The 11,180-nt window shown below is 36.6% G+C and overlaps 3 protein-coding genes across 4 annotated transcripts in view; 1 reads left to right on the forward strand and 2 right to left on the reverse strand.

The window, feature by feature from the left end:
* Positions 1-588, reverse strand: part of dym (dymeclin) — a 134,598-nt gene extending 134,010 nt beyond the window's left edge. The window contains exon 1 of the mRNA XM_061927506.2: positions 389-588. The gene's annotated coding sequence lies outside the window, so the exon portion shown is untranslated. The remainder of the gene's footprint in view (positions 1-388) is intronic.
* Positions 589-2,006: 1,418 nt separating this feature from the next.
* On the reverse strand, positions 2,007-4,454 carry LOC133574564 (UPF0729 protein C18orf32 homolog). 2 transcript variants are annotated; one of them, XM_061926736.1, is made up of 3 exons: positions 4,301-4,454; positions 3,815-4,024; positions 2,007-2,315 (listed from the first exon to the last, which is right to left on the reverse strand). In XM_061926736.1, exons 2-3 carry the CDS (start codon positions 3,995-3,997, stop codon positions 2,250-2,252), a joined length of 249 nt encoding a protein of 82 aa, XP_061782720.1. In that variant the 5' UTR covers positions 3,998-4,024; positions 4,301-4,454; the 3' UTR covers positions 2,007-2,249. The 2 variants fall into 2 exon arrangements, with proteins under 2 accessions (XP_061782720.1, XP_072768132.1); XM_072912031.1 differs by having other exon boundaries at positions 4,296-4,400.
* On the forward strand, positions 4,427-11,096 carry rad1 (RAD1 homolog (S. pombe)). The gene is made up of 7 exons (XM_061926735.1): positions 4,427-4,544; positions 7,011-7,212; positions 7,302-7,413; positions 7,484-7,641; positions 8,736-8,836; positions 8,936-9,034; positions 10,603-11,096. The coding sequence occupies exons 2-7, from the start codon at positions 7,018-7,020 to the stop codon at positions 10,772-10,774; spliced, it is 837 nt and encodes a 278-aa protein (XP_061782719.1). The 5' UTR covers positions 4,427-4,544; positions 7,011-7,017; the 3' UTR covers positions 10,775-11,096.
* Positions 11,097-11,180: the final 84 nt, after the last annotated feature.

The raw sequence follows: 11,180 nt of genomic DNA on the forward strand, positions 1-11,180 counted from the left end.
AAAACACTTTGTCGTCTTTCAAGGAAAACAACCATTAGTGGATTACTATGTAAATTGTGAACAAATATTCTAGCAATATCATTGTCTTCATTAGATGTTGCTGTAAATTCACTATTTGGAAACGTACAATGTATTCTAAACCAACAAGCGTGTAACTAACAAATACATGATTTGCCATTAATTTTAACTATAGCATGGCGTCTGGTTGGTTTAACCGGTTAGTGCATGTAGTCGGGTTAATGTCGCTGTAATTGTGACTGTCAACAAGCAGTGTTTGCAGTGTAATGAGGATCAATATATACATTTAAATACGTCTGCAAATGAGGAGTTGTTGACATGAGAGCTAACGTTAGCCGCCTGTCCCCAATCAGCTGACCACCTAGCTTACCTGTCATATACAGTATGCTCCCTCGTCGCTCCTCCGTGGCTTCCGTTGTGCGTAGGGCGGTGAAATAACCCCACTTGGTTTTTAAGACAGTTAAATCTATTTCCGTTTACTACTGCTTCTGTCTTAAAAAGCACAAGCGGCTCTAATTGCAAAGGAATTCCAGAGTGAAGTTTTAACTCTACATACTTCCGGCCACCATGTTTTCCACGTTGCGGGCCGCCGTGCGTGGTTACGTCATATAAGGCGTTCACTTTGCGTCATGACGTTAGGCGAAGAGGGCAAAACCAGACTCAACAGATTTGGATTTTTGTACTTGTTTTGTTTATTATTATTTCCTTTATCGTATGTAAATGTTGCAGATTACAAATAAAGGTTTATAAAATAAAAATATAATAAATAAATAAATAAACAGATTTGGCTCAAATTTTGATTATTTACGGAACTTTTGTGAATCAAATTATATATATCAATATGATATTAATGCATATATTAATAAATATACAAATACAAAGGTGATATACAAATAAATAAATAATTTGTATAAATACACGTGTATTTGTAAATATATTTTTGAGATTTGAAAATATATACAAATACAATATATCCATACATCCATTTCTTACCGCTTGTCCCCTTTGGGGTCACGGGGGGCGCTGGAGCCCATCTCAGCTGCATTCGGGCGGAAGGCGGGGTACACCCTGGACAAGTCGCCACCTCATCGCAGGGCCAACACAGATAGACAGACAACATTCACATTCACATTCACACACTAGGGCCAATTTAGTGTTGCCAATCAACCTATACCCAGGTGCATGTTTTTGGAGGTGGGAGGAAGCCGGAGTACCCGGAGGGAACCCACGCAGTCACGGGGAGAACATGCAAACTCCACACAAATGTGACAACACAAATAAATCATGAATTTGTATAAATAAACGTGTATTTGTAAATATATTTTTGAGATTTGAATATAAATATGCTTGATTTTTGTATTTGTATATGTATTGAATTTGCATTGGATCGCTTTTGTGTCGATGAGACATTCCTCCCACAAACCAGATGCACAAATAAATGTGACCTACACACTCCCCTGAACAACCAGCAGAGGGCACTGCAGCCAAAGGTCATAGACATGGTCAGACACTGGCGAGCCAATCAGAGGCCCACTAGGGAGGGTCATATGATGATTGATATATGATGATGATTTGACACACATTGCACTGATAAGAGATCAGTATCTACATCGGGACAAGGTCATTAAACGGCATTGATACAATAAAATAAGCAGCTAGTACAGTAATAAGCGGTAGAAATTGGATGGATGGATGGATTATAAATAAAGGTTTATCATTTAAAAAAATAATAATAATAATAAAATAAAATAAACAGATTTGGCTCAGACTATCAGTAGTGAAGTGGAAATTAATCATTTTAAAAAGTATAAACTTAAAAAGCGCAAATAAATATAACTTATAAAAATGTATCTATTTTTTTTTTAATAAAAAAGTAATTGCTTGGTGTAAGTTCATCTTTCCATCTTTATCAATAAAGCTTGTACAACAAGTAATACAAATTTCCAAAATGATTTTTACATTTCATTGAAATAAGTACACATAAAATATAAAGTTTAAATACATAATTTATTTAATTCATTGTTAAACATTGTTTGATTTTCTTATAAATTACCTACAATTATTTTCTCCATTCAGAATGGTAGTAATTGTTCACAACTAAAATAAGTAACAATATGACGAAAAATAATTCAAAATAAATGTCATTTGAAACTATTTACTAATTCGACTCTGTAAAGACATCAGGGAATATTTACAGTTTTATAGATGGAATGCAAATAATTGAAGAATGATCAGTTCGTCTTCTTATCTTCCTGTACAGTCGATTCATTGGCAGTGGCCTCTCCATTGTGCTCAAGCTGAAAGAAAGAATGAATGGAATGTAAAAAATAAATTACCTAGAGTTTGGATTAACTTAAACGGATATACATAATCATGTGTCGTGTGAACTTTGCCTCCAAATGAATGTATATAATATCTAAAAGCCAATAATTTTTCAATACATTACCATTAGACTCATCTTGCGGGACTATGCTTGGCTGGAGCTGTATGATACAACTTTATGTCCTATCTTCTGTGGTCTGTTTGCTCTCCAGGAGGGGAGGACAATTATGTAAAACTGCATTTATTATTCCTAATATTTTAGGGTCCCAAAGAGAGCCCAGTCTTTTGCAATCGGCCAGTTGGCGACCCATGATATAGGTCCTTAAAACAGGAGGACTGCTCTAATCATATACTCTTTGACCAATGTAAACATATTGCTTATGATTTACATCATTATTTTTAAAATGTGATGGTATGGCACAGCCTTGCATTGACATAGAATAGAATGCCTTTTATTGTCACTATACACAGGTACAATGAGATTAAAAGCAACTCCAGTATCAGTGTGACAGTCTACAAAATATGCAAAACATAGGAAGAAAAGAAAAAGAAAAATAGTGCAAAAGGAGGTAAGGTGCACAGTCCAGTCCTGAGAACGATTTATGTATTGCATTTATGTATTAATGTATAAACATAAGAATATTAGTTTGTTAGTTTTCTGAAAATGTGGCCCCCAAACCAATTTAATTGAATACCCCTGAAATAGGTGGTTAGTATTGGTTAACGTGTGTGTTATTGGGATAGTCAAAACAAAAACTTAACATTAATATCAATATTCTATAACATATTGCTTATGCTTTACATCATTATTTAAAAATGTGAAGGTATGGCATAGCCTTGCATTGACATTCCTGTATAAACATAAGAATATTAGTTTGTTAGTTTTCTGAAAATGTGGCCCCCAAAACAATTTAATTGAACACCCCTGAAATAGGTGGTTAGTATTGGTTAACGTGTGTGTTATTGTGATAGTCAAAACAAAAAACTTAACATTAATATCAATATTCTATAACATATTGCTTATGCTTTGCATCATTATTTAAAAATGTGAAGGTATGGCATAGCCTTGCATTGACATTCCTGTATAAACATAAGAATATTAGTTTGTTAGTTTTCTGAAAATGTGGCCCCCAAAACAATTTAATTGAATACCCCTGATACAGGTGGTTAGTATTGGTTAACGTGTGTGTTATTGTGATAGTCAAAACAAAAACTTAACATTAATATAAATATTCTATAACATATTGCTTATGCTTTACATCATTATTTAAAAATGTGAAGGTATGGCAGAGCCTTGCATTGACATTCCTGTATAAACATAAGAATATAAGTTTGTTAGTTTTCTGAAAATGTGGCCCCCAAAATAATTTCATTGAATACCCCTGAAATAGGTGGTTATTGGGATAGTCAAAACAAAAAACTTAACATTAATAGCAATATTCTATAACACAATTGTCTTCACTTGTCAACCTACCACTTTGGAAGTCCCATTACACTTTTCACCAACATTTGAGTCCCCGGTCCCTGATTCTTGCACTGCTTTTTTGGTCCAGAATGTGTTGATTATTGGGGAAATAAAAGGATAAAGGATGGGCTCCAGGAACCTCTTGTAGACCCACAACAGAACAGGAATGACAATACAGGGGATGCAAACCATGACTGCAGACTGTTCAAAGTGAAGACCCTGCAATACAGATCTGAGATTATTAATTTGCTGATGAAATGTATTTGGATCAAAACACTCATTGCATTTAGCACCAAAGTTGTGTATTATGTTGATGCCGTATTTTATGTTTACTGGACGTGTTGCCGTGTGGCTACGGCTAACTAGTATTACGTCAGCAGGCTCGCTGCTGGGCTAGCACTACCTAGCGTCTTGCTTTAAATAACTGATGCGTTTTGATATAATTATAACAATTAAATAGTAAACAACAGTACTTAAATGGGTAACAGACCTCACCTTTCGGAAGAATCACCCACACTAAACGTTGACACTTCAAACAGTATTTATCATGAAGAATGTTTGCGGTAACGACTGGCAAAACTATAAGCCAACACGCATGCGCATAGTCTGTTTCCGCTAAAAGAAAAGTCGTAAAGCGGAAGTTGTCAAATAAAAAGAGGAAAAGGCGGAAGTGGTGATATAAACATGAGAGGCGCCTTCCTTTAAAACACCACCGAATGGATTTGTGAATTATTACTCCGTGAGTTACATTTGCCTTTTATGAAAGATGAAAATGTAAATAATCAGTGTTATTTTTGTTGCTATACACGCTACTGTTAGCTATTTAGTGTATAGTTGTAAACAAGCTAGGTAATCGCACAATAAAAGCAGAATGAAGATAGCTTCATCCTCTACAATAATTTTTAAGTGTTCAAACTCAAACTGTTTACAAAGTACAAAGAATAATAATCCCGATGAACATCTTAAAACGTACTGAAAAATCAAACATCTTATCCATATAATGTGAATCACAATTTATTTGACTGTTTATGAAGAACTTTACTATGTTTGAAATTAAATTGTGTACACGTTGAGAACAGTAAGTGAACAAATGTGACAGTAATTGCTATAAAATGGAAAAGGGTTAAGTTAAAGTTAAAGTACCAATGATTGTCACACACACACTAGGTGTGGTGAAATGTGTCCTCTGCATTTGACCCATCCCCTTGTTCACCCCCTGGGAGGTGAGGGGAGCAGTGGGCAGCAGCGGTGGCCGCGCCCGGGAATAATTTTTGGTGAGTTAACCCCCAATTCCAACCCTTGATGCTGAGTGTCAAGCAGGGAGGTAATGGGTCCCATTTTTATAGTCTTTGGTATGACTCGGAACTCCCGACCTACCGATCTCAGGGCGGACACTCCAACCACTAGGCCACTGAGTAGGTTAGAGGTTAGTAGGTATAAAATAAGCTCTGCTTCTCACTACTCCTTTTCTTCATCAACGGCACAGCAGTGAAGATGGTAAGCAGCACCAAGTTCCTGGGGGTGCAGATAACTGACAATACGACCCATACTTGCCAACCCTCCTGATTTTCCCGGGAGACTCCCGAATTACAGTGCCCCTCCCGCAAATCTCCCGGGGCAATTATTCTCCCGATTTCCACCTGGACAACAATATTGGGCGCGTGCCTTAAAGGCACTGCCTTTAGCGTCCTCTCTCACCTGAAAAGGAGACTATTATATATGTCTCCGTTATCCATAGGTTTATCTATAACCCATAAAGTAGGCAGGCACGGAGCTATTTCTCAGCGTGTGTTTATTCCAGCCGGCACGTTAATACACTGACACACAACATCCGGATTCCCATCATGCATTGCTTCAAAACTACGGCAAGTAGTAATGTCCAAAAACATAACAGAGACGAACAGAAGAACGAAGAAGAGACATGGCGATGACGAGTTCCAAAATGATTGGAAAAAATAATTTCAGTTCATCCAGGACAGCTCGAAGGGGAAGGGTATGCTGCTTGCAAATTTTGTAGATCAGACGTCTCTATTGAACACGGTGGCCGAACGGATATACTCATTCATGAACGGATTATTTATATATATATATATAATATATATATATATATATATATATATATATATATATATGTATATGTATATATATATATATATATATATATATATGTATATATATGTATGTATATATATGTATATATATGTATATATATATATGTATGTATATATATGTATATATATGTATATATATGTATATATATATATATATATATATATATATATATATACACACATATGTATATATATATGTCTATATATATACATGTGTATATATATATATATATATATATATATATATATATATATATATACAGTATATATACTGTATATATGTATATACTGTGTATATATATATAAATAAGAAATACTTGAACATATATATACCCCCATCCCCCGAATTCGGAGGTCTCAATGTTGCCAAATATGATATGACCTGGTCTTGTAAAAAGAGCTCAGCAGTGCATGTACTTTTTGCATTGGGTGAAAAGAGCACAGCTCCCTCCCCCCATTCTCACCACATTCTACAGAGGCACTATAGAGAGCCTACTGACCAACAGCATCTCTGTCTGGACTGGAGCCTGCAGTGCCTCAGACTGGAAATCTCTGCAGAGAGTGGTGAGGACGGCGGAAAAGATCATCAGGACTCCTCATTCTCCTATCCAGGAAATCGCAAAAAGCCGCTGCCTGACCAAGGCTCAGAAAATCTGCAGAGACTCCTCCCATTCCCATCAAGGACTGTTTTCACTGCTGGATTCTAGAAAGAGGTTCCGCAGCCTCCGTGGCAGAACCTCCAGGTTCTGTAACAGCTTCTTGCCTCAGGCCATAAGACTCTTGAACACATCATAATAATCCCCTCAATTCCCCCCAAAAACGGATTAACTCGCTGGAATATAAAGACAATATAACATACATCCATAAACATGGATGCATATGCAAAAGTGCAATATATTTATCTGTACAGTAATCTCTCTCTTTTATCCTGCACTACAATGAGGTAATGCAACGAAATTGCGTTCTTATCTGTACTGTAAAGTTCAAATTTGAATGACAATAAAAGGACATGTAATGAGAAACTGGACATATGTGACGTACTATGTTGCAATTGTAAAGAATGGAAATATAACTTTTGCATTAATTATTTTCAGCGCAACAATGCCACTATTGACACAATCGCAGGGTGATAATGCCGTTTACGTGTTGACTGCCAGTTTGGACAACGCTCGCAATTTGTCCAACATCCTGAAAGCCATTGCTTTTAAAGACCACGCCATCTTCACTGCCACCCCCAACGGGCTAAAAGTTACTGTGGAGGATTCTAAGTGTCTTCAGGCCAATGCCTTTATCCAGGTGTGTTCATAATCCATCATTCTTAAAATAAGTTGCTCTTGCTGAAGGAATTGTTTATAACGACATCGCTTGCTTCCTTTATATTGCAGGCTGAAATCTTCCAGGAGTTCACCATCAAGGAAGATCTGGTTGGATTTCAGCTGAACCTCGCTGTTCTGTTAGATTGCCTTAATATCTTTGGAGGAAGCACAGTACCGGGTGGTGAGGAAATGTGCTTCATTATAGTTTGAGTTGTGCATCATCTCAGTGCATGTTCATGTATGTTAAACAGGCGTGTCAACTGCCCTGCGAATGTGCTACAGAGGCTACGGTTACCCTCTGACCCTGTTCTTGGAGGAGGGCGGTGTGGTGACAGTTTGCAAGATCAACACACAAGAACCCGAGGAGCCTATTGACTTTGAGTTCTGCAGCAGCAATGTCACAAACAAGGTAGAGTTCAAACGACACTCATTGCAATAAACTATAATGGAATTGGCCCTAGTGTGTGAATGTGAGTGTGAATGTTGTCTGTCTATCTGTGTTGGCCCTGCGATGAGGTGGCGACTTGTCCATGGTGTACCCCGCCTTCCGCCCGAATGCAGCTGAGATAGGCTCCAGCACCCCCCGCGACCCCAAAAGGGACAAGCGGTAGAAAATGGATGGATGGATGGAATTATAAATGGAAATATTTTTCCTATAGGAAATTAACTATAATGGTTTTCTTGATTACAAACATGCCTATAGGTACATCACGTGTTTACAATTCAACATACCTGAAAAACATTTGGATTAAAAAAACAAATTGTGTAGTAAAAGCGATTTTTAGATGAATTTTTCATACATTTAAAAACGTCTTTGTTGTCTACATCAGTGTTTTTCAACCACTGTGTCGCGGCACACTAGTGTGCCGTGGGATACAGTCTGGTGTGCCGTGGGAGATGATCTACAAACCCCGTTTGCATATGAATTGGGAAATTGTGTTAGATGTAAAAATAAACAGAATACAATGATTTGCAAATCATTTTCAACCCATATTCAGTTGAATATGCTACAAAGACAACATATTTGATGTTCAAACTGATAAACATTTTTTTTTTTGCAAAAGATAAAAAAATAGACAGTATAATAAATAAAATAGAATTTGATACAACTAATAATGTTTTGTCATCTATCACACAAAGCTGACAAAGTTTTGTCTTTATGTCTGTTTTGATACATTTTTTCACAAAGTAAAAAAAAATATCAAAAGGGCCCCTGCATGCTTTTTGACTTTTTGTGATTATATACTTTTATTTTCTTGTTGGCAAAGGTTTGTACAGGAAATATTAAGTGATGCAGAAGTGGGTTTTTTTGCAATGTGTGTTGCACAAAGAAAAATACGTGCCGGATCGGTGCTCACTGAGCTGAAGTCTTGCTAATGTCAGGCAGTGTTTTTTTTTATTTCTTTTGGGGGGTAAACATTGACTTCCAAGGTTTTACACTGTACAGAGATGTTTAAAATGTGTGTTTTTCTTTGACTCTTATGTCTGGTTCTTTAATCAAAGGTAATCCTGCTGTCTGAAAGTCTGAAGGAGGCATTTTCTGAACTGGACATGACCAGCGAGGTGCTCCAGATCACCATGTCCCCCAGCCAGCCTTATTTTCGGTACATAGCCTTTTGTTTAAGGTGTTGAGCTAAATATAAACTGGGTTTTTTTTCTTAACAAATCAACTCCTGTATTTTTTTTGTGATTTTCCACTTTAGGCTCTCAACTTTTGGCAACTCTGGGAATGCTCATTATGATTATCCTAAAGACTCTGACATGATGGAGCTGTTCCATTGCTCCCAGACGCAAACCAACAGGTGAGGGAGGAGCATACATATTTGCATACATTATTCTAACATACAATATGATACTAATTTGGCAGTGGAAAATCCAGCAGCTCTACTTCACCAACTCATATGTAACTCAACTCCGCCCCGTCCCTAGCTGTAATTGGATGTATCCATTACTGCCTACAAGACCAAATTAGATATCAGATTAATTTCTATTAAAATGTTTGTATCAGTTTGATGAAATATTTATTTTGGCACATTTGTTTCGACCTTCTCGTTTTCACTCAAGTGAAAAAAGGGTAATTGATGAAAACTATTTGTCAAAGAAGTTAACACTAATGAATGGTTAACTAATGTTCAGAAAATTACTTTTAAAGTTATTTATACTTACGTGTTTTTTTTTACTAAAATAGTAATTTAATTACTAATGGAATTACTCTTAAACAAATGTAATTATATGGAAAGTAATTATTGCATTACTTTAAAAAAAAAATCAAATATCTAAAAATGTTGAGAGATGATGTTTCATGAGAGCAGTGTGTATGTGCCTTTTAAAATTTGGTGCCTGTTGCCAAGTGACGTGCGAGGGCACACTCAAAGCAGGGTTCATAGCTCAGTTGTGTTTTTTACCTTAGCAGCGGCAGCTTGCCAACAGTGATAGCAGTTCTGTTGAATCTTTTCACTGGTTTGTGTTACCTCTAGTTACCGTATTTTTCGGAGTATAAGTTGCTCCGGAGTATAAGTTGCTCCGGAGTATAAGTCGCACCGGCCTAAAATGCATAATAAAGAAGGAAAAAAACACATATGTCGCATTTTTTGGGGAAATGTATTTGATAAAACCCAACACCAAGAATAGACATTTGAAAGGCAATTTAAAATAGTCATTCAAATAACTATAACATATAGAACATGCTATACGTTTACCAAACAATATGTCACTCCTAATCGCTAAATCCCATTAAATCTTATACGTCTAGTCTCTTACGTGAATGAGCTAAATAATACTATTTGATATTTTACGGTAATGTGTTAATAATTTCATACATAAGTCGCTCCTGAGTATAAGTCGCACCCCCGGCTAAACTATGAAAAAAACTGCGACTTATAGTCCGAAAAATACGGTAATAAAGAAATTGAATGTACTTATATGGCCATCACATCTTCTTGTCCACAAACAGGGTATTGTATGGATTGCAAGCTAGTCACTTCATTAATTTGTTGTTCATTATTCCCTCATAGTAGTGGTGTATGTGTATTACATGCTGTTTGCTGTGTTATGTTGCATCAAATTGATTTTAATGTGGTACTGGTTGTTGTTCTCATTATTAAAGATACTGTATATCCTGCTTTGAACTTGTCATGTTCACATACAACCGCATCACAAGTAAGGTGCCATGTTGCATGCTCAAACGCATCGGTAATGGCGTTGTAACGTACTGTACATAAAAGTAATTGCGTTAATAACGTCGTTATTACGAACACTGGTGAAGTCAGCATATATGCTTAACAGCATCTCTGCTGTTTGCAGCAAAGTAGTGCACTCCATTTTGCCTCGCAAGAATGATGAAGTAAAGATGTGTGTCTACTCTGAACAGATACAAGATGGCTTTGCTGAAACCGTCCACCAAAGCTTTGGCTCTGTCCTGCAAAGTGTCAGTGAGGACCGACAGCCGGGGTTTCCTGTCGCTGCAGTACCTGGTCCGGAATGACGACGGGCAGATCTGCTTTGTCGAGTATTATTGTTGTCCCGATGAAGAGGTGGAATAGGAGTGATCGAGAAGAAGGGATCACACTTCTTGCTAAAATTGAGTTGAGTGGTTCAAATATGGCAGGTGCTGCTTGAACGAGGTTGGTGAAGTGGATTCTAGACTATAACAGGTTCAAGCAAGGTGAACTAGCGGAACACTTTCTTGTACACGGACTATGTTAATAAGAACTTTTATGTTTAAGCATTGTTCTTGCAGCGCTGCACAGAAATGTTCATCACCTAATTTCTATGAAGTGATGGGTAGATTTTCTAAGGATGCTCATTTCAAATTTGGATTAAAATCCACTTTGTCATGAAATTAAAATATTTTTACATATCACAGTCAAGTCTTATATAATTTTGATCCAGCTGACACATGTCATAATTTTATTATGGCATATAAATAACTGAAATTAGAAAAGCATT

This window comes from Nerophis lumbriciformis, linkage group LG32 (assembly GCF_033978685.3).
Source record: "Nerophis lumbriciformis linkage group LG32, RoL_Nlum_v2.1, whole genome shotgun sequence".
NCBI lineage: Eukaryota > Metazoa > Chordata > Actinopteri > Syngnathiformes > Syngnathidae > Nerophis > Nerophis lumbriciformis.